The sequence below is a fragment of the Brachyistius frenatus genome, unplaced genomic scaffold, assembly GCF_029030835.1.
Source record: "Brachyistius frenatus isolate BFR_SWC_R1_liver_20210118 unplaced genomic scaffold, ASM2903083v1 Contig_8, whole genome shotgun sequence".
NCBI classification, from domain to species: domain Eukaryota; kingdom Metazoa; phylum Chordata; class Actinopteri; family Embiotocidae; genus Brachyistius; species Brachyistius frenatus.
This window is the reverse complement of record NW_027210607.1, coordinates 4,018,691-4,039,723: the sequence shown is the minus strand read 5'-3', so window position 1 is coordinate 4,039,723 and position 21,033 is coordinate 4,018,691. Positions and strand designations below refer to the sequence as shown.

At 39.0% G+C, this 21,033-nt stretch overlaps 1 protein-coding gene across 3 annotated transcripts; it reads left to right on the top strand.

The window, feature by feature from the left end:
* Nucleotides 1–808: 808 nt before the first annotated feature.
* On the top strand, nt 809–18,552 carry fam204a (family with sequence similarity 204 member A). Of its 3 annotated transcripts, none has more exons than XM_069689943.1 (7): nt 809–1,124; nt 1,392–1,476; nt 1,852–1,882; nt 2,469–2,571; nt 4,154–4,243; nt 17,496–17,605; nt 17,806–18,552. In XM_069689943.1, the coding sequence occupies exons 1-7, from the start codon at nt 933–935 to the stop codon at nt 17,855–17,857; spliced, it is 663 nt and encodes a 220-aa protein (XP_069546044.1). In that variant the 5' UTR covers nt 809–932; the 3' UTR covers nt 17,858–18,552. The 3 variants fall into 3 exon arrangements, with proteins under 3 accessions (XP_069546044.1, XP_069546043.1, XP_069546045.1); XM_069689942.1 differs by having other exon boundaries at nt 2,466–2,571; XM_069689944.1 differs by lacking the exons at nt 17,496–17,605; nt 17,806–18,552 and adding an exon at nt 13,868–14,793 and having other exon boundaries at nt 2,466–2,571.
* The last annotated feature ends 2,481 nt before the right edge of the window (nt 18,553–21,033 follow it).

The window sequence follows — 21,033 nt, the reverse complement described above, 5'->3', positions numbered from 1 at the left end:
AGTATTTAAGGGAAGCAACCAATATTGACATCGTTTTTCTTTCCTTTTTACTGACTTTACAGTGTCCAGCCGACCTGAGAGTGGCTATTGGCCTTTTAACATATACATTAGTGTTATAGGTCTCCTTCTTTATACTGCATTCATATGGCACACAAAATAAGGGCTATAATTTATGTATATTACGGCCCTTGCAATAAGATGCAACCAAAAGAAAGCTTAATGTGAATGAGTGTGAAAGAGCAATTTAAGGGTAGATGCCTCTGCCAGTGCCAGGGGCTATGCAAGATTTGCATGCTAATCATTCTAATAATAATGTAAGGCCCAAAGCACTTTGAGCAAATTGCGAGCCATTGGTCATAGAAGGAAGCTTATCTCCCCGAGAACATGACACAAATATAGGTTAACATTTGAATGATTCCTGGTAATTCACGGACCTGTCAGGAGCCTGGCTCACCTCAATTAGAAATGGTCCACAACAGCCTGCTCTTGACTTTCCTTTCCTGCTGAGGCTATCTCAGACTGCAGCAACTCCTTCAATGTCTTTCACACGTCTGTTCTGAGCTCAAATGTCGCCATAACAATTGCTCCAAAAAAAAAAACCCGCTCAGTTTACTAAAATACACAAATTATTATTATGATTAACTAGTTGGACGTAGTTCTTACCAAACAGCCAATGAGAGCTTTTTATTTGTCCTCGTGCTCCGGCTGTTTAACCTCTGTTAAAACATTTCCGATTGGGCAACGTCCGCTGCGCTGCTTGCTGTCAGCCAATGAGCGCTTCTTAACAAGAAGCGTCACATTGTTTACCCGGAAATGAGAGCTTTCAACAACTTCTGTCAACACACCCTGAAAATGTACCGATTTCTGTCTGTTTTTGGGGGTCGTGAAATGATCAAATACCGCGTCGTTTAATCGTAAACGTTTGACTCGGTATGTACAGCGGACTCCTGCCCAAAGGTGTAACCGAAGACGACCTCAGTCCAGATGACGAGGAGCACGATCAGGGAGACGGTGCAGAAAACACAGGCTCGGTGCTGGAAGCACAGGCGACTCACACTGCCAGCAATGCGGACAGTGATTCCCCGACATGCGGTGTGCCTGGTATATCCCAGGAGACGTGGCAAGTATGTAGTTTCTGTACACAGTGAGCTACAGGCTAGCTGCTGTAGTTGTGGATCTGTCAGTATTCAGATTTCAGTCTTATCTCCTGTCTGCGTTTACCCAACGTGACGTGGTTATTTGAAGGTTTTGAAGCCCTGCTGGACTGCGTGTATGTGTGCAGCAGAAATGGATGAAGAGTTGTAGCTCTGTTAATTCAGTGTGTGTGTGTGTGTGTGTGTGTGTGTGTGTGTGTGTGTGTGTGTGTGTGTGTGTGTGTGTGTGTATTTCAGAAATTTCAGGATCTCAGGAAGAAGAAAGATGAGATAAAAATGATGAAGATCCCCGAAAGAAGAAAAAGGAGACATCGCAAGAAAGGTAGCAGTGATACTGCTGTAGAATTTGAGAGTGTTTTGCTTGTACGAGGGCCGGCTGATATGTCTTCCCTACAATATCGTTGCAATATAGATATAGCGGTATTAGATATTTGATTTTGTCCACATCACCCAGGCCTAGTTGTTACTTGTTTTACCTATCATGAACAAAAATGTTTCACTCGTATATTTGAGACCAAAGGGAGGAAGAGAAATACTATTCACGCTTGCCTATGGTAGAAACTTAGGCAACCGTCTTGCAGTGGCAACCGAGCACCCTGTTGGTGCACCTGTTGTACTTAAAAACTCCTGCATGGTGCTAATTTGAATGCAGATATTCTACAAAACTTTAACTGTTTCTTTTTCTGTCATTTAACAGGATCAAAAAGTGGGAAACCTGCAGAAACAAGGTATCATCATGCTGCAATGTCCATTCAAAAAGTAGCTGGCTGTAAAAAAGCACGTGAAGTGTTATATGTCAAACTAGACATGCAAGTTGTGTGCAGGTACCAGTAGTAAATGTGCAGCTTATGGTATTGACTGCAAAGGCAGCTTCCTCTGAAATCTCATCTGGTGGATCTTTACACCAACATGACACATGAATGTTAAGAAACAGGACACTTTTTTCACAAAATAATAGCAAGTGGAGTTTCTTGTACGTTTTGGTAAATGGTTGTTTTGTAAAGCACAATATATGGTTTTGTAGTAAACATTACAACAACAAAAAAAGTGATCTTTATGGTGAATATATGTCATCAAGTTCTAGTAATCAACCAGTGTGACATCATAGCTGTGTTGTGTTGAGGATGAAATGTGACAACAGTAAGATAAATGCTGCTACCATGAAGAATGAAAAACATGAAGATCTAGTTTCAGCATAATGACAGAAATAGATTTAAAGACGGGCACTTGTGTGGAACAAGTGAATATAGTTGGCCTGATTGTAATGCTGGTCGTCATTCATTGAACATTAACAGACATTTCCTCTGTCAGCAGTGAGTGTCAGGAGGAGCGGGAGAAGCACTGGGATGAGCTTACGCAGTATTTTGGTGTAAATGATCGATTTCATCCCCCCGCATGTTCCAAGCCCCCTCCGCAGGTAACAAAAGACTGCCTTCCAACTTATCTCCTGAGGTTTTACACTGTGTCTGTCGTAGCTGTTAGTAACACCTTCACATCCTTTGTGTTCCAGCGCCACTGTATCGGCTCATTGTTTTATGTGATATGACATATGGATTAGAAGAATCCTCACGGTGGCTCGACCTGACACTGAGAAGAATGTTAGGGATTATGTTCAGCTACGTTTAGTGATAAGATTAGGACGACTCTCCTTTCTGGTGTAGTTGAGATTAAAGTGAGATGTAGGCTTTTTTTCTCTACAAAAAAAAAAAACTAATGAAAATCTAAATGTTGCTCGACAAAAGAAGAGAGGGTTATAGTACGTGGTTGAGACTCTGTGATTGCAGCTGGAACATTAAAAGTAATGGTGAGATAATAGCGGGCCATGTGCTGCTACTTCTGTGGAATTCATAGTTTAAAATATTAAAACTTTCTTCCATTCGAATAAATGTCTGCACTTAAAGATGAATGAACAATTTATGCAAAGGCTTGCAAATTGCTAATGAAGCAAAATATTTGCAAGCTTGATGAACATTGTAAGTGACCCAGTGAATGGGAGATGTTCTCATTTCAATTTGAAATCCCTTTAATGATTATTTTGGAGTATTTTGTGCTTAATTTATCTGAGAGCAGCATAAAATTGAGTTTTTGCTGATTTTTTTTTTTTTTTTGCTTCGTTTTGAATAGGGCAACTATGAAGGGATAAAAGAAATGATTAACGAGCTGAATGAAACAGAACTTGTCACGTCAACATAATGAGGAGCTCCTTCATCCCTCAAATGCAGATCCTTGTAATTAATATATATTTCATTTAATTCTGAAACGTCTTTCACGCTGTCATTTGAGGAAAAAAAACGAGGATCTTCAGTGACCTTAATCGCAGTTCATGGCATAAAGGATGGTGGTCTGTCAGTTTGAGTTTTGTTTGTGAGACACAGTATATGGTAATTGAGATGATAAGTTATATCAGCTTCAATATATATACAGATCAATAAACAATACTAAGCATACTAAAGCATAGTTCAATCAAGACCTACCAACCAGAGTTATATAGCAAATTGTTTTACTAATTCTGCCTTTTTAAACCTGATGCTATTGTCTTTGTAGTTTTACAGTGAGTCAATACATCAGAGGGGACACATTCATAATTAAAGCCTCTTTCCAGTCTATTTTTCTTACCATGATGAAATATTTGGGGCTGAAGGAATCTGGAGCTCGGCTTCCTCAGATAGTCTCATCACAGCAGAACTGCCTTGCCATCAGTAACCGGGGGCTTCTGTGCACCCCCCCTCTGCTGAGGCCTGTAATGGAAATGTGTAATTAAAGAGTCACATTTATGTTTGGTAATCTCCTGTAGCATTTCTAAGATTTCCCCACTAATATCCAATCAAAAAGGTTTTCATTTGTGAAGCAAAATCTACATATTTGTAGTAATGGCAATCATATTAAAAATAAGGCCCTGGGGACTTTTGAAGTTACTCTTTGATTTTTTTTTTCTCTCTCTCTACCCCTATTTCCCAAAAAAAAAAAATCAGAATTTTTTTTTCTTCCCTCTTCTGCAGTCCGGCCTAGAAAAGAGCATAGAGAAGGCCATAGCTGAAGGGGACATTGCAAAGGCGGAGGAGATGAGCGACAGACTCGCCACTCGAGAGGTACGTTGTGCTGATAAGAGATCTTTGGGGTGCTCCCGCTGTGACAAATCAGGCTAATGGATCCGTGGCCAGTTCTGCTGCAAAGACATAGAGGAACAAAAACACACGCAGACATCCGCCATTCAGTCCTGCAGCCCTTTTCCATTGAGTTAATGGAAAGCCCTCCCCTTAGTTTTGAAGTGCTGCAGTGTCTAAAGGACTTTTGGCTCTGCTTTTTAATGAAGGGTACATTGCTTTCAAGCCAACTGTTAAATCATTCTCCAGGTAAGAGTTTCATACCTTTGAAGTGTACATGTCCCTAAATGCAGTGCCTGAAGTTTTGTAACTAACCGCCTTGGCAGGCATCAAGGATCAAGTGGTTTGAAACTAATTTAGCATAAAATGTAGCCTACACACACATATAATTGTGGTTAAAAAGACATACAGCTGCGGTGTAACTTCTCCACTGGGGGAATTGCTGCACTTTAAGCATCAAAGTTAAACTTCTTTGTTTTATGATGCATGTTGCTTACAGCACCACATGAGTTTTTTCATTTTATAATAGTGGCAACACAAAGATGGAACATACTGCAGGCTCAGGGTTTATTGTCGAGGGTTTCAGTAGAGTTGCAAAGTTGGAGGGGCCACTGGTTCAGAGAATGTTTTGCCATTTCAATTTTCTTTTTTAATGATATCCTCACATAAAAGCAAAGAAATCTCCCATAAAATGTGATTTTTCTTTTTTAGCTCTGAGTTATGGCCACCATTTAAAAAAAATTGTGTAATAAATGTTGTTTCCAAAAAAATATCTTTTATTGTCATTTTGACATAATTTCCATTGCTTTGGAGCCCGTTAGGAGCACAAATTCATATATATTTGTCATTGCAGTTCTGAACAAAGTAGGCGCCATTGCTTAATTCTTCAAAAAATGTCTACCTACAAATTAACTGAGCAATTGGTAAATGCACTTTAAATAAATGTTTACATTCTGTCAGAGAGTTGGATGAAAAAAAATCAGTACCACCCTGGTGTTTAAATGCTGAACATAAAGCTCGGGCCAACAGCCAGTAATCTTAGCTAAGACTAGTGGAAAAACAACTAACCTTCTCTAACCTCTTTGTTGGTTGCTGGGCAACTGTTCCCTCCCTGCTGTGATTGGCTGTTTCTTACCAAAATTCACCTTGGAGTTGTAGACAACTTTTCTTTATACATTTTGATGTCCAGCGGACGGTAACTTTTATTTGTATTTTTTGTTTTGAGGATTCAGTTGGGAGAAGATAGTGAGTCATGTAACATTGTGTAAAATAGAAATGAATGTTAGTTTTACTTCTAGAAGCACGGACGCTTATCGTAGCCTCTCCTTGTTTTTGGCTTGTCTAGCCCAATAATTATGAATGTCTGTGACTGACTGAGTAACTGACAGATGAAGTTACACCATTGGTCGGCCGAGTGCTGTGACTTCCTGTGTTCATTTCAAATTAAAAGCCCCCGTTTCAAATTAAAAGCCTTCTGGCGTTTCATACACGGTCCAGCCATTCAGTAAGTAATGACATACAGACTGTAACTAATAGTATAGAATGTGTTTGTATCATATTTTATTCCTGCATTCATATTGTGAGGAAATATTTTCCTCGCCGTCTTAAATGAACAAGTCGGCTCCCAAAACAGGGTTGTGTGTTTAGAAATGAAAAAAGCAGTTGTACTATTTACTGAATTGGCATTACATATGTGGCCCGGTATCTCCAGTATGTAATACACGTTGGTGTGCGGCATCAGAGCCCCTTCATATTCACATCTTAACTGCTAGCAGGGTGGTCAAATATGGGGGAGTTAAATGAAAGCTCTCGTGAGTGGCACCTGCGCTGTACTTTCAGAAAGCCTCTTAGAGTGCTGGTGGATTGGTTTTAGCCTGAGCTGAGGTTCTCGCCTCCCTGGCACCTGCCTCGTGTCTTGCCAGAACCGTGATGGGACGTGACAGCAGTTTGGCAGCCGCAACTCATTGTTTAGCAGTGATAACTTCATTTCAAGAGAGTATACAATCGACCATTTTGAAATCCCTTAAACCAAGGCGGTGCAAAGTTGTCCATGTTTACTTTTGAATACAAAGAAAAGCAGTCCTGCATATATAAGTGTACAGAAAAGAGGAGGAGAAGTGGCAGCTGAAAGCCAAAAAGTTTGAAGGATCCTGAATCAGTTAGAAAGGATTATAGTGTATCTTAAATGATGCAGCCTGTAATGCAGATAGCATTAAGACCAGCATGTTTGTTTACAGCGCTCCTGCTCACTTTTGACAGGAGCACTGTGACAAACATTTAGAGGATCAATAATCTCCGCTGTGGCCAGAATCAATTTCAAGGTTATAATTGAGTGGCTCATTTGGTACGGAATGGCTTAGATGTTTAATTTGTTTACGGTCATAACACCAAGACGTGATTGTGGAAGGCTTTTCACCGGAAGAATAGGAACAGGTTTTCTTCGCAAAAAATGCAAAAGCATTCCGACAGCTGTGAAGAACTAAAGAGGCCTGTTTGTCCCTCTAGGCATTGTTTTGTAAAGAAAACGCTGGTACATGTTGGATGACAATGTTTCAATGTATTTTCATCCTCAATCTAACGGATTCCCACTTATCTCCTCAAAGCAAAGGGAAATGGAAGGAAGATAGAGAGCCTGCTGTCAGAATCCCCCCTTTTATAAGATGAAAATGTTTGTTTCTGCTGTTTTGAGGATCCCTCAAATCAATTAATGATTTCCATTTGCTCTACTTTCTCTTTTTTTAATCTGAACATTAAAACAATTCAGTAAAAACCTGTTTTGAAGGCTCCTTACAAATTCTGAGATATGTGCTCTTTCATCTGTCAAACTTCTGAGACATGCCGCTTGGATATTGCAGGTTGAGGTTTTTTATTCTCATTACAGTTTTCAAATATTTCCCAAGGCTGAAAGTCTTTTGTTTTAGATTAATTCACAAAGACATGTTCAGTTTTTTAAGTGAAAGTATTAACGCCCCCAAAGATGGCGCAAAGAAATCACATCCCTTTTTAGGTAACAAAATATTATTAATGTCTACATTGCCTAGACGAAAGCTCCCTAATGTATTCCTTTAAACTTTGCAGATAGGGTTTCTTTTCTCATAAAGATGTCTGTTGATCCTCCTCAGCACGTTTAGATTTCTTTTCACAAGCCCTAGAAGACACAAAACAATGTGAAAAGCTTCTTGCCTCTAAAGTAGTCCTAGTAGTTCAGTAGATTAAAAGGTGCAAGTCCTCCAATTAAGCAGACTGGGTCTCCAGCCTTTGATTACTGCACATTATTTTACACTGCAGCGAGTTGCATGTGGGCTAATTAATTCTGTAATTAGCATAACATGGAGTGACTGTGTTGGGTATAAACGGCTGGAAGCCTGTCAGGAGGCTTGATAGGATCCAGCAGCTCATATTGGACGGATTCATTTTTCAGCTTTGCCTGTTAAATGAGCCCCTGCAGAAAGATGAGTACTGATGAGTACTGCAGAGTACTGAGGGGTTTTACATGTCTTGGTTTGACTTGTCAGTTATTTATTGTGTAGTTTTGACTACTAAAATGTTTTCTTTCCAAGAATTTACAGACAGGCATTCGATTTCTGGGCGATCTCTTGAGCCATAGACTTACCCGAATATTTGAATCAAGTAAAACACCTAAGCCAGTTACTAAGATGTGTGCTTTCATCATGAATCTATTGTAGATAGATACAAATTTGGTTTGAGCAAGTTTTTTTGTTTGAGGCAAATAGAATAGAGAAGGTAATTCAAATGTAATGAAATGGACTAAAATTGGACACATCTTAATCTAAGAAAGCCCAAACATCAGCAAAAACTTAAATCAACTGCAGGTTTGATATAATTTACATATTGTACGAGGAGTAAAAGTACCAGTAACAGCTGCTTCTCATACAAACCTCATACCGTGTTGGCTAGAGGCACAATTGCACTAATCAACGCGACAGTTCACACAACTCTCCTATTTCCAGCCTCAAAAACCCTGAAAAGCTTCTTTTTTTTTCCCAGAGAAAACTTCTCGGTTCCTGTGGTAGTTGTTCTTTTTCCGTGCTCCCATGTGAGCTAAACTCCAGGGTTCTCAATCTCAAGGATGCATCTTTTTTAGGATGCTACATCATCAAATCCCACGAAAGGACTGTTGCAATGAAATTCTACCAAGGACAGAGTCCTTCGCTCAGAGAATTTCCATCAGCTGCGTCGGTGTATCTTTGGCATCCTTAGAGCATCCACAGTCCGATGCACACATATAAGGATTGGACCTTTTAATCACACACCCAGAATCTAAGGACTCTATAACATAGGTGGGACTGTTTGAATGAAATACACCTGCACACTCACTAGACTGTCTTATAGCCTCTGAATGATCTGAGTTGTAAGGACCCGTCCGACCAAGGACACATCCGTGAGATTAAGAAACAACCTTTTCCTCCTCACCTCTTGCTGCCTCCATCTCACAATGGATGAGGAGAAACAAGTGATTGTGGTTGAGTCATATCCCGAATCATACGACCAACAATCCCATCCTTGTAAAGACAGCTGTAAAACAGATATTGCCTGGCGAGCCATAGTTGTGGAGAAGTCAAGTAGTAAGTGTGATTTTAAGCACATGTCTACATAGTTTAAAACATTTTTATAGTGGACATTTTGTTCGCATAGTATGATCAGTTTTAGTATAAAAAAGCGTGACACCTCCCACTGATGGTAAAGACGTCACATGATGCATGTTGTATGAAATGAAATCCACCTTCTCATCGTGGTACTCAACATTATCCTTTCAATAAATATTTATTTTATATAACAGAGCCACTGAGTTGTTGTGGAATTTTCAGTAGCTTTCTTTATATAAAGTAGGTGGGTATATTTCTCAACAAAAGACCGTCATGCTGTGTTAGAGCTTACAGTTCCCCCTGTAGCACTCATCACAGCTATTAGAGTGGTATTACCACTTCAAAACAGAAACTCTCTTTAGTCTCTCACAATAAGGGATGTAAAGTCCATTTCATGACTTCCGGGAGCTAAAGAATATGAAAAAAAAGTAGTCTGATTACTGCCGGCCTCGCCTGAACCACCGGCAGAGAAGCAGACCTGCAAATGGCCTCAAATACAAAGAAGCGTGTCCTATATGTTCTAAAAGGAACCTTCACTTTTCAGTTTATACTGTGAGAAAAGCTCGGCACTACGGGGGATCAGTATGTTTCAGACATCAGGGTGGTACAATCAATTTAATAATTAAATTCATACTTTAAATACTACAAGTATCTGTGAGTGGATTCTTTTCCACAGCTCACTGCAGTCAGTGAAATAAGTGGACTTTAATTCAGTTTATTGATGCATTCACTTTATCAAATACATTCACATCTTTTGGATGTTTTCCACAATAAATTGACCTCACAGTTGTATTAAGAACTGTTATTTCAATCCTTTATTTCCTGGATCGATTTCCATCGAATAATCTGATCACTGTCTGTAATCCAATTCAGGTTTTTATTCAGGATTATGTCTACTTTTAACATACATCCTAGGCAGAACACGTTTTAATGCCTTTTTGGCCATAAAATACAGAAATAAATTGAAAATAAATAGTATATTCCAGAAAAGAATCACATCACATCTGTGTTGAGTTGTACATACTGCTCATGTCTGTCATCCTAACATGTACGCTCATGTATGACCAGTGACTTCCTGTGCTCTGGATGGACTTCTGGTGGTGGACCTTTCTGTTGGACACCATTTTGAGCCAGATTAACCTGATTAGTCAACATAATAGTTAGATCATACAATAATTAGCCCTATGAATATGTATTAACTGGAGCCATTTACGTTTTCTGTAGCTTTTGAACATGAGGATGGTTATAATATCCCTCATTATGTTCGAGCTTCAATGGAGGCAGCAGCTGAAAGGAAAAGCCCCACTGTCCTTGAAATCTACCCTTTGGAAAGCCTCGCTTAAATGCTGTGAAACAAAGGTGGCGCGGCATTTTGTCAGAGGAGACATGGTGGCTTAGTTGAAACAAAGAGCTGAACTAAGAGTGTTTCATGATATTTATGTTATTTAACACCTTTTTTCTTCTCACCACCTTCTCACAGCCGTGTTTGTAATCAAAAAATTAATGAGCGCCGCTTTTGTGGAAAGTGGGTTTTATCAGATGCTGACTTTCCCCGCCCCACATCAGAGAAGGAGTCTGACTCAGTCTCCCCCGTGAGTCCCCCCAGGCCACCTCGCAGAGAGTTTAGGGAAACTCTCCTCTTTGTTCATTTTTCCTTCAGCGTAAGCAATTTATCACTAAATGAACTTTTATTGTATCTCTGGATGACTCACATTAAATTTTCGCCCATTAATTTTGAAATGGATTTTGAAATGGGTACTAAGCTTTTATCAAATGCCTGGGAATCTCATTTGGATTATTGTATTTCATTAATTACTTGATAGACAAAGCATACTTTTCAATGTAGATTTGTGTGCTGTTTAATTAATTAGCATGTTTTCTCTTTTAATTAAAGCCATTTTTTTTTAAATTAAAGCCCACAGCAAAACACATATATAATTTGTTTGTAATTAGGCCTTAATTGGTGGTAGTGGAAGCTTAGCACCCTCGGTTTCTTTTTTCATGATTGCCATTTTATTGCCAGTCACTCATTAATTAAACTGTTTTTTCTAATTAGCTTATAAAACTGTTGATGGCATATTATTGTAAGTGTGAGTTCAAAGCTTGCTAATAAGCCTACCCTACTCAGAAGAGGCGAGATAATGGAATGTGCACAAAGCAGGCGAACTTTCACAGATTTTTTTTTTTTTTTTTTTTGGTCGACTCCCTGAAGATGACATGTCATGTGTATCTAGCATCAGATTACTGGTGAAGAAAACGGAGACATGGCTGTTCTTCTGTGCCTTCCCTGGAGTGGCTTTCTTTTTTGCTTGCCATGTAATTCTGTTTGTCAAAGTGGAGGCAAGATTACAAAAAGCTCTTATGAGACTGCCCCAAAGAGGACTGATAAACTTTTGTGGGAATGTGGCAGCAGGAAGGTGCATGTTGTGATATTATGGACTCAGCGCTGTTATGGAAACATATTGTCATATTTTTTTTTATTATTATTATTTTTTTTTTATGGTATACATTGTTTAACAGTGATTCTGAATATAATATCAAAACAGGCATTGTTTGAGGTCATGAATTATACTCAACAATAATTTGTCCACTACTACATGAGTTGACTGACCAGTGGAGGAATGTAACATCATACATTCACTCCAGTACTTGAAACAAACTGAAGATACTTTACTTGATTATTTCCTTTTCATGATCCTTTGTACTTCAACTCCACTTAAGTTCAGAATCAAATATTGCACTTTACTACCTTTATTTAACAGCTATAGCTGCTAGTAACTGAAGAGCTCATAACATATGATGTACTGATATTAAAACTATCCAACAGTATCTGAAATTAACAGAGGTGATTGGTTGGTTAAATCCTCCTCCTAAATTTATATGATTAATCACTTAATTCCTCTTTACTGCTTACATATCAAACATATACTAGTCCAGCTTCTCAAATCTGACAATTTTCTGCTTTTCACTGTCTCAAATTACAGTAAACCGAATGACTTGGTGTTTGGACAAAAGTTGTTTTCAAAATGATATTGAGTAGTTCTCATTATTTATTGGCATTTTACAGACCACACAATGGATAGAGAAAACAGTCTGTAGATTAATGAAAGATTAAAGTTTAATAATTTGTTGCAGGCATAGTTAAAATTGTTTCACTGTTAAAATGCTGCAATAGTGAAATGCTGCCTAAACACTTATAATTCATCAGGAAGAAGAAATATTGTCAGAAATATGCAATTACTTAAGTAACATTTTCGGAAGGCGTTGGATTTCATTTATAATAGAGTATTTTTTAAAGTTTGATTCTTTTACATTTTAACATAGATAAAAACAAATAAAAAAAAAAATCATATTACATCCTCAATCCACCAATGAGGTCAACAGAGAATGAATTTCAGGCAATCGTTGGTTTTAAACAAAAACGGCAAAAACCTTTTTCTGTCTCTCTTTTGTTTTCTATGACAGTAAATAACAATTTGAACTGAGAGCTTTTAGATTGTACACTTTACAGTTAATTAGGTGACAAATCTGTAGATAAATCAGTGATGAAAATAGTAGGCGGCGCTTTAAACCTGGAGGTGTGTGTGTGGTCATTTCAGGTGAATCTAAGGCCTGAGTTTGTGCTTGATGCACATCTTTTGTGTTCACCCCAGTCTATTATACTCCACTTTACTTTAGGGATTTCAAAATGGACTAACTGAATGAAACGTTGTATACCTTTTCCTTTTGAATGCGATACGGGTGGTATTGATTGACCCCTTGATCCTTTGACCTTCCCTGTGTTTCAGCAGCACTGATGCTCTGCAGCCACAGACACATTTTCCTTCCCCCTCTGCCTCAGTCCCAAGAAATTATTCTGAAATAACACACAAGCTGCCTAATCTGATATTCATTCCTTTCTTATATAGCCCTGCTTTCCAAAGTTGACTAAGGCCACATTATTTAGGCATTAAGGTAGTGTGATAAGGGAATTAGGCTGGTCATTAATCGTTTACACGTCAAATGCAGCAGAGCAGCTCGGGGAGGTGATTTAGCGAGGCAAAGCCATATAGCCCCTGTTAATCCACCTCTCACACGTTTTAATTGGAAGAGGCTTCCTGGATAGGAAATTTATGAATGGGTTTAAGGCCATTTCTTCCTTAAAGCCATCATTTATTTCTTATTGTTAATAGGAGCTCTAACACTTTATCCACATGGAGACGTATTTTTCTTCATCTTTCATTCAGCTATTGTCTCTTAGCACTTGCTGTTTAATTGCCATAGTGTTTTTGTGATCCTTGTGCTCCTCATTTATCAAACGCCTCAGAAATGATGCAATAAAACAGACACACAAACCAAAACAAAGTGTGAAAAATACTGTTAAGATAGACTTGGGATGTCTTGTGGATGGTTTACACTGCAGCAATGCTAATTCTTTTTTTCTTTTTTTTTTTTTGTATCGAGGCCCCCATGTTTGGGTCTCCACTTGAATCTCCATGACGACCCAAACATGAATGAACAGAAAACAGTAGTATTGACTTAACCCTCCTAGTGGCCTTAAGCTGCTGCTGCTGCAGTGCCAGCATTGTGCAGGATGAATTTTTCTGCCTTCAAATCTTCCAAAGGTCAGAGAATTAATCCTCTGAATAAACCTTGTTTTTAGTAGGGCTGTGCACAGGCCACACAGGAGAGGCACAGCAACGCGCCTGTGATGGACACTTAAATGCATATTAATATGTGGTGGAGTGGGAAGGATTGCCGTTTAGGAGCCACATAAACAAAGCATGCAGGAGGTTTCCTGTCTCCTGCCTTTATTCCTCGCTTTGTACTTCCATTCTTATTTTTTAGCAGCCTCTGATGTGAAAGGATTTGGCACTAAGATGCACGCAAGGGGAGGGGGACAAAAAAAAAAAAAAAATCCTGAAAAGTGGATCAAAAAAGTAAATGAAAAATAATGTCATATTACTGAAAATATGAGAGGCTAATTTGTGCCGACTTTTTGCTAATTTTGTTCTCGCCACAGAAAGAGGAGCCGTCACCTGCTCGGCGCCACAGCGCTGACAGTGCCAGTGATCCATGAAATAAGCTGCCGCTGGCTTTGTTCAGATAAGAATGAACAAATCTGCACAATGTACTGCTCTCGGAATCTCATTTTCATACTTGCATGCAGGCTAAAAGAAATAAGCTGTTTGCAGGCTTGATTAATCAGACATTTGAGGGTTTTTTTGTCTCTTTGATCTGTTCTGTCTCCTAGGTAACTTGGTTGACATTAATGTTGAGCCCCAGTAAAGACAATCAGTGAGTGTAGACTAAACTGATAAAAAAAAAAAAAAAAAAAAAGGTGGGGGGGGAATTAAAGACCTTTAATGCTTTAAATATAGTAAAGGCTACGTTGTGAATTTAAAAGAGGGAAATGAGGGCCGTGGAAGTGGGTTTTAATTTCGCTTTTGGAATGTTGGGGAAGGCGTGTTTTTCAAGACCTTTTGCATTTCAAATTCAGCCCCACAGGAGAGCAGGTTAATGTGGGTAATCCTTGTGTAGGGGAGAAAAAAGAGAAAGCTCTGTCTGTAAATCTCCAAATGAAACCATTTAGCATCCTGCAGTTTCGTTTGATTTGCTCCCAGAATGAGCCAATGTGTTTTTTTTTTCTATAAGCATAGAGAGCAGGAGCTGTTCTCCGATTTGTCAACAATTTAATAAACGCATGCTTTTTAATCTCATCGTGCATCGCAGCCACTCAAAAGCATTTAGCACTTACCCGGCTCCAACAGGGAGCAGGGAACACCCTGGAGTGGTTTTATCTGCCTGCTGATCTACTGCGGACGTTGGAGCGAGCACCCGTTCTGACTCTCTTCAAGAGGAGAAAACATGATTTGAGGAATTTAAAACCTATAAAATGGCAAAGAACTGGAGAACTGTCATAGTATGTACGCTCCAGGTTATGCAGACGCTTTCACAAATCTTCCAGTGACTGTATAGATGAATGCCTTGAGGGCCCAGCCAGAGCCCAGCACTTGCAGCCAGCCGAAGCCCTTATCTTAAATCCAAGCAAAGTACCATTAATCTTTTTGAAAGACCTTTATGGCTTTTAATGTATCCCAAATTAGAACATTTTACACCCTTGGTTCCTGAAATATGGTGATAAAAAGCCTTTAGAGTTTAATTTTTCCTGCCTGCTCGCTCTGACCTGCTTAATCCCAGCATGCATTAGGAGATATTTTAGTTTCAGTCTTTCTAATAAAGTTTATCCCACTTAATTATAATTGAAACATTTTTTTCCAGCAGGTCTTTTTTTTTTCTAAGTGGCGCAGTGGTGGCACATTTCTTCATTACCTTAAGACTTGCTTCCCCCCCCCCCTGATTGTACTCTGAATATTACAGAGAATTACCCAAAGGTTTGGTGAAATTGTTCCAAGTTGTTTATCAAAGTTTGCCTTTGCTTGAATAATAAACCTATCTCAGGAGTGAGAGAGGAGGCAGGCTTTTTCCCTTTGTTTCCCGTGCTTCTGTGTGACTGGGGTTATTGGGATTATTCTGCTTCACAATACACACATGTCTTCCCTGGGATTTGAATGTTTGCCTCTTGCAGTCACGGTCATTCTCTTCACTTGTGATTTCAGGGACTGCCTGCATTACTCCAAACAGAAAAGTATCTTCGACACTGGTGACGAGTGAAAAAATGCCACAGCAACATTATGGAGGGGAAAAAAACAGCAAAATGTTTGACAATGTGTCTCATCATTTGTATACTAGTTTCAAATGAGATAAGGAAGAAGTGTATGTAAAAGAAACAATGTGACAGACAGGCTGCATGCTGTGGGCTAAAAAAAAAAAATGATTTCCTCTTAAAACTCTTCAACAATTTCATTAATTTATCATTTTTGGAGCTATGGGACACTTCACTGCCAACAAAACAACAACAAAAACCATATCTATACTCAGACACATATTTGCCGGTAACATAGTTGGACACTTATGTATTTTTGTCGCTACTATTTCTCTTCTCTAATTATTTTTCATTGATTATTGCCCAAGGTGCATGTCCAATATGTTAGAATATATATGTTAGAATCAGCTTGCAGGGTTGCACTTTTAATGAATCACTTCAGAAATCTCAATCTTAACTAAGTATTGTTGTTATTATCAATTAATGTGATAATTGTGTTTTTAATAATCGGAGTGCCTGTGGGCGTGTTGGCCTCAAAATGAGGTGCCGTCAGGTGTATTGTTGACCCTCTGCTTGTTACACACAGAAACATGCAGCAGCTGAAAAATATGTAAAAGATTTCAAAACATTTCAGTGTGAAAGATTATTATTGTGAACATCAGTCTGAGTACAAGAAGATGAGTTTCCTCTGCAGAGAAATGTTCTTTACTCCTACTTGGCAAATCTGCGGCTATAAAAGAAATCCACCAAGGTGCAAGCAGACCTGGCTGTTAAAGGGAACTGAAGTTGACACTGATTGGTTTACTTCATGTTACGCCCAAAGCACGCCTACGATTAAGGGAATAAGTACCACCCCTTCGAACCATTAGTCTTACATGCTTAGATTATCAAATTTAACAAAAGCGGATTTGGACATGCCGTGAATGCACTTACACCATGCACTTTAGATTGTGTGCTTAGATCATTGAAATAGAGCCCTTGGTGTCTGAAATGTTCACGCACTGATGTTATTCTGAGTTCTTTAATGGCCAATATGAAGCAAATAGTCTCATTTAAGAAGCTTGAATCTGTGAATTTTCACTACTTTCTTTTAAAAGCTGCATCAAATGATGAACCGATTATTGGAAATTTTATCTTTTTATTTTCAATTTTAGAGAAAGATTGATCAAATAAATTTCAGCTTTAGCACCCACATCAGAAACTGTGCAAACATTTTAGGCACTTTAGACATTGAGATTCATCAGCAACTCCAAACATAAGTGATAAAGAATTATCCTCAAAAACAATAAGAACAAAGAGGCCTGGTACAGGTGGTGTGGCCCTTACAGAGCCATGATATGAACATCACGAAGTCAATCTAGGTTACATGAAGAGACAGAAGACACAGTTAGACTAAATCCACAGAGGAAATGTGGCGAGTTCTCCTCTAAAAACCATTAAAAAAAACTGACTGCAAATATACCAAGAACTGAGCCTGTTTTAAAGGCAAAGCATGGTCACACCAAATATTGATCCTCTGTATTTATTTTTCAGTTTCCTGCACTTTGAATGCATCCTCGCTCTATAACTTTTATAAAGTACTGTACATCCTGTACTCTTGAGAAGAATGGTTGTTGTTTATGGAACAAGTATTAGACAAACAGAGCCAACATTAACAATATGTGTATGTCATTCATAAAATGTCAACATGTTCCTGCTACATTATATTTTCCTTCTTGACATATATGATCTATGCATTTGTGGTTTCTGTCTGTGAGGTATGTTGGACCTCATAATCACCAATCCTAATGTCACATATGTCACATAGAGGGACGATACGACCTCCATATGTTGTTCAGTTTAATATTGTGGTGTGGAGGATGAGGCAGCCGACGCTCTGACGAGAAGCCACCCGCACACATCAGTCAGGGAGCTTCTTTTTTTTTCTCACCACAGCCTGATTTCCATTCTCTAATGGGCCTCTCCTCTGTCTGCCTCTAAATAGATGGGTGTGCAAATCTCTCAAGCCGCCGATTGCCGTGACTTTGTGCGACGCAAACAGGAAGAGGAAGCTTTGAGGGAAGCGCAGAAAAGGAAGAAGCAAATACCCTGGGGGTACGACGCCTTGTCTCTGTCCTCGTGTTTATGTTTGCTATCCAATCTGCCATGTGTGAAACTCCGGGTTCAAGTGCAGTTGATATGGAGCCGCCGAAGCCCAAATCAGCCGGACTTTGAAAGATTCCTCATGCAGTGATTGAAGTTAACAGCTGAAATGTATTCAGAGAGGGTAATTTAACGTTTCTGTGTGTTTGCAGGTTTGAGGCGAAGAAACGATGGGAGACCAAAAGCAACATGGGCTTCATGTGACAAACACGGAGGAAAAGGAGCAAGACTGTGTTTTTTAATTTGATAAAAGTGCTGTTTTTTTTGTTTTTTTTTATTGCAGACCGTTTCTTTTTATTCTTTTTGTACATTTTGAAGACTCTACACCAGCAGCATGTGAGGTGGGGGGAGGGGGGAACGTAGCGCAGTTGGCTGAGGAAATAAAATCCCAATCCAGAGAGTACAAGAGAGAGAAAAAAATGATGGAGCATTCAAATTAATTCCTAAGGCGCCCATTGGTGTCTGCATTGTGTTATTTTTCATTACATTTCAGTGATTTGAGCGTTCTGGCCCTTTTTTTTTTCCCCTTCAAATTAAATCTGGTGTACATTACTGGATGATGCGTTTATTTATTGCTGTAAAGTGGGTTAATCATGAAGGCGCTCCTTTCTTCTTCTGAGCAAGAGAAAGGAAAGATTAGGGCTCTAATGCAATGTACAGGATAATGTGCGATAGGATTTGGGAGTAGAAAATGAAATTTGGCTGCTGTAAACTGTTGTGAGCAGTCGTAAACTGCAAGTTTGAGACAGAGGCTTTGCTGTTGGCCCTCGCCCATGCCGGGAGACGTGCTATTGTTTTCTCAGCCGGAACAAGAGGCACGCGCTGGTTTTCTCGAAGCCGCCGTTCATTGTGTGATGAGCTCTCCTCAGCATCTGTAAACTAAAAACACATCAATTCCTCTCGCTGTCACTTTGATCTTTTTTTTTTCCATCGGCACCGTTTGTCTGCACAGCTACACTCCTGAAATGCAGATTCCAGTAAGTGTTAATTGCAAACAGCATGCAAAAAAAAAAAAAAAAAAAAAAAGAAGCATAAGAAAGATAATTACTTTTAGTCATAATGCTTGCTTTTTTTTTTTTTTTTCTTTTTTTTTTCCCAAACCATAGAAAATGATTGCTTTGCTTCAAGGTAATGAGAATTCAAATTAATCCACCTAAGTTGTTTGCATTGCACATATTAGGGCACTTTGTCCCCTGGTGACGTCGGCGATTCTCACAGCTTTGCTGCGTTGGCTGAGTCAGTGCGAAGGAAAATTAACAAAACATCAGCAATAAAAGTTTGGAGGCAGTTACGGCACAAAACACCTGAGCTGGAGAAACCTAGATATGAGAGTGAATTTTTTTTTTTTTTAAACAACAACTTTTTGTATCGTCCTCTATCACATGACTGTGTGTCTGAGAAGCTGTCAGTTGGTGAGAATTGGTGCTAATTAAAGTATTAATTATCTCTGTAATGAGACGCAAGTTAAAACTGTGTTAAGCACATCAAAGTACAACATGGGATTTCTTCACTTTGATGACTGCTATGAAAAATATATCTTGACTGAGGAGTGAAGAAACATCAGAGATGCTTCATTAACGGGAAGCCAAATTTTCGGGCCTTTTGAAAGTTTTGGGTGAGCGCTCAAAGAACGGGTTTTATTTACAGAGAGCTGCTGGATGCAGGTGGGATTATTTGGTGTATTTTGTAAACATTGTACAGCGGCTGGAAGATAAGAGTTTTTCAAAAAGTTGTATTCTGTTTAAGCTTCCATTAATCATCTCAGTGGAAGAGCTTGTGTAAAAACAAAAGCCTAAAAGCGTCAGAATATGCATTTCACATATTTAAAAGCCATTTATTTTAAAGCTAGTATACGTCAGTGAACATGATCAGCGCTGATCCAAGAGCAGCGCAGCGGCGTATCAATATCATCTCACTTTATTAATCTCTTTGAACACAGGATAATGCCTTGAGCAGAGATGATTCTGCTTTTAAGCTGGAAAATCCACTTCCCCCTTCTCGTCATGTTGAGCTGTTTTCAATAGTCTGTTACTGGGGGCCAATCTTAGCCCCTGACCCGGGCTGATTTGTTGTGAAACTCTGAGACAAATTCCTTGGGCACATGTCGAACCACTTCGAGGAAAAGGTGTTTGTTGTGTAAAGCGGGGTTTTTTAAAAACCAACAACAACAATCCCATTAAATGGTTAGAAAGCTGCTGTTGTATGAAAGGGAACATATGTCGCTGGTATCAAGACTTCGGCGCTATCACTTGCTGCTATCACCGGCTAGAAGAGGATTAACTGGAAGCAGAGATCTGCGAGATGCGGCTGATAAAGGCTAGCTCCATTCAAAACACCTCACACCTAGCGCACCGCGTGGCTCAGAGGAATGTGCCGCTCGCTGTTTATCTATTGTTCTTTTTTCATGTCAAATTTTTTGCTGCAATGTTGTTTATCATCTACATTTTTTGTACACTTTTTATCGGAAAACAACTGCACGGTGGGCCTGAGAGGCAAAACAACGACTGACATTGAAGAAAAACCATAAAACACAACAACATTCGATTAAGAGCTCACAATTAGAAAAAAAAAATGAAAAAAATTCTTAAAACTGAACAAAAACATTTCAGAAAATACATTTTCGGAAGAAAAAAATTACCAAATAATTTAATGTCATTTTATTTCCAGCTACATTATTAATTGCTGTAACTGTAATTGTTAAGTGCTGTAATATTTTCTGTTTTTTTCTGTTTTTCTTCCAATGTCATGTTTTGCACTTCAGAGCTTCCGTAGTAAACAATACATTAGTTTCATGTCGGTTATGAACACATTCCTGCACACATGAAGTCTCCTTGTTTCTATTTTCTCACAGGAACAGATTGAGGGAGCGAAAGGCAGCGTGGATGTTGACATATTCCTTGGCTGATTTAATGACCTGTTTAATTCTGGCACATCTGCAGCCCTCTCAGATGTTTTGCAGTTTTAATTAGTGTAATCATCGCTCTTAAAAAAAAAAAAAAAAAAAAAAAGGCCACAGGCTTGTTTAATGGGTCATGTTTGTCAAGATGCACAGAATTATAACACAAAAGACGCGCCATTTATTCAGTGCCACAGTCTTGGAGTGATTACGGGTGTCACAATTGATAATTAGAGGAAGAATTGATTCATCTGAAAGCCAAAATGAACCTCTGTGGCGTGAGGAAATTAGTTTGACAGTGTTTGGATGAGCCGTGTTTACACTGCAGTGTGGCGGTGGGAACACTTCACCGCTCTGCAGTGTGCACACACCTACTGCTGTTTGTGGAGAGAGGAAGGAGACTTCTGATGTGACATCTGGGGCAGCAGCTGGATATTTTCAATAGTAACAAAACTTCACATTTCCTTCTGCAGACTTTTGTCAC